Source organism: Montipora foliosa, chromosome 6 (assembly GCF_036669935.1).
Source record: "Montipora foliosa isolate CH-2021 chromosome 6, ASM3666993v2, whole genome shotgun sequence".
NCBI lineage: Eukaryota > Metazoa > Cnidaria > Anthozoa > Scleractinia > Acroporidae > Montipora > Montipora foliosa.
In genome coordinates, this window is record NC_090874.1 from 3,220,742 (window position 1) to 3,223,041 (window position 2,300).

At 42.6% G+C, this 2,300-nt stretch overlaps 1 protein-coding gene across 1 annotated transcript in view; it reads left to right on the forward strand.

Moving 5' to 3' along the window:
- Nucleotides 1-109, forward strand: part of LOC138006328 (cilia- and flagella-associated protein 43-like) — a 30,322-nt gene extending 30,213 nt beyond the window's left edge. Inside the window, exon 31 of the mRNA XM_068852587.1 lies at nt 1-109. This exon is cut by the window's left edge and continues 158 nt beyond it. Coding sequence (XP_068708688.1) covers nt 1-12 — 12 coding nt within the window. The 3' untranslated portion in view covers nt 13-109.
- Nucleotides 110-2,300: the final 2,191 nt, after the last annotated feature.

The following is a 2,300-nucleotide window of genomic DNA, read 5'->3' on the forward strand; positions in this document are numbered from 1 at the left end:
ATTGAACGTTAGTGAAGATGAAACTGTAATTTCCGATTTGCTTTTGGTATTGAGTTAAAAGATAAATGTTATTCACTTGTTTGTAAAATAAACTTGTTATATACTTTGATGCATATTCGCCGGTGTCTCACTTGAACAACGTTGTTCAATTCTTGAATTTCATTCTATTATTCATCAAGTTCACTACAAGAATCTGAGAATTTTTACTGACCAGGATTGTCAAAAAGGTAGTGGAGATTTGCATCATGAGCGAAACACATTAATCTAAAAAAAACTGTCAGTAACATATTTTTTGGAGAGGTGTGAGGAACTACGGTGTGACTCAAAGCCCATGATTTTAGTGGAAGAATTCAATAAAAGGCATGGGAATTGACTTGCCATTAATTACAGGCAAATTACGGAACTTAATGTTCACACTGCAACCAGCCTGGTTGACCATCTTCATTGGTCCTGCCTTTTTTTCTGGAAAATATATGCCACAGATGTCATCTCCGTGCGATCCCTGGGTATGACGCAGAACACCTTCTTTGCATGAAAATTCATTTGAGCCGTCTGTTCATTCCACCATTGAACGTGAAACTAATAGATGCTCGTCCTTTCTCAATTTAACCAACATAGCGGACCAACCTCGTTCCTGGGGTCTCGTTGTACAATGGAAACCCTGGGATCGAGGTTGCATAGCGGACCACGGAAATCTAGAGACAACTGATCACGGAAAAACCAGACAAATTGACAAATAACTTGAATATCTCCCGTTTTACTCTCACCACCCTTTTGACCATGAAAAGTGAATGATTTCCATCTTTCTGTGATTCTTAGGCGAAGGAACGAGAATTTGTACTCAGCGTTTTAAATGGCAGTGGCTACCGAAAGACTTTCTTGCATAACTGCACAAAGCCGGTTTCACTACGTGTGACGAGATCACTGCGGTTGCTGATTTCCGGCCGTTATCTCGTAAGTTCAAGGGGTTACGGAATCTATCAAGCGAGTTCTGAGTAACCACAACGTGAAGGTTGCCCAAAAACCGTGTTAGTCACAAAGTCGTCACGATATTTTTCCAAACGTAAGGAGAAGCAGGGATGGCGCACTGACATCCCTTGCTTCCCACCAATTCCCAGACTCTGCTCCTACAGGTCTTCTCCTCGTTACTCCGGTTTTCCCCTCCGTTCAAATACCAACATCTGATTTGCTTTGAGTTACTTGATTTGATTTCTGTACAGCGGTATCCCCAATTAGTGCCCGAGCACTAAAGAAAGTTCCTTTTTATTTAGACAATCACACTTTTAAAGGCAACCCCCTCCCCCTCCCCCTCCCCCTGTCCCTCCCCCGGCTTGGGAGGGACTCTTTCATGTACCTGACGAGCAAGGGGAGCTCTTCTCGTGTCAAACGATCGACCAAGTTATAGCCTTCTATATCTCTAATTCAATCGCCACTTCACAGTTAACATAAGTAATGACATTTTATACGTTTGAGATCGAAGTACTACCGTTGTTCGTCGGTTTCTTGCCTAAAACAAGTGGTTCTCACTTAAAAAGTTTGTCAAATAGAAGCCGTAAGGAAACTTACTTTCCTTGGCGTTCATTTCCCAGTGAAAAGTGAATGCCATCTCGTTAAGAGGAGTTTGCTCGGTTGAAGTTTCGTGACGGGGGAGTTTTCAGAATATCCTACCACTTTGGTCTGGTATTTGACCTTCAGAACTCGCTATACAGTAGACACGGACGTTCACATATAACGATACTCAAAGAAGTTTCGAAACTGACTTTACAAAGGTAGGATACGTGATTTCCGCTTCGATCTGAAAGAAACACGATACAGGAAGCAGTCTGTTTCCGGAGAGCCAAATATCGCGATTTGAGTGTGCAGACCGCTTTCAGTCGGAAGGAGCGTTTAATTCAATTTAATTTAATTTTCAAGATGCACAGTTTTTACATCCTGTCAGCCGGGGCAGATGGCCAGATTCATCGCCAAGATATTTCTTTTAGGAAGCAACCAAAGAACGAGTCGGGTGGCCGATAATTACGCATCGACGAACAATCGTCAGCCATGCGATTAACGATGAAAAGGTACGAGGAACGAGGAAAAAAAATTGAACTGTCTCCACACCGCAACAGGTCGCAAGAGAATAAAGGACAAGACACCAGTCACCCAGCGGAGGGCCGATTGGCTAAGGACAAAGAACAACTGACAACTCACAGCACAGATGTGTTCAATAGCACTTTGTTTGTGGTGACAAACTCAAGAGTATTTGAAATGCAAAACTGTGGAAGCAGCCTATGAGGTGTAAGGAAGATAATACCTGA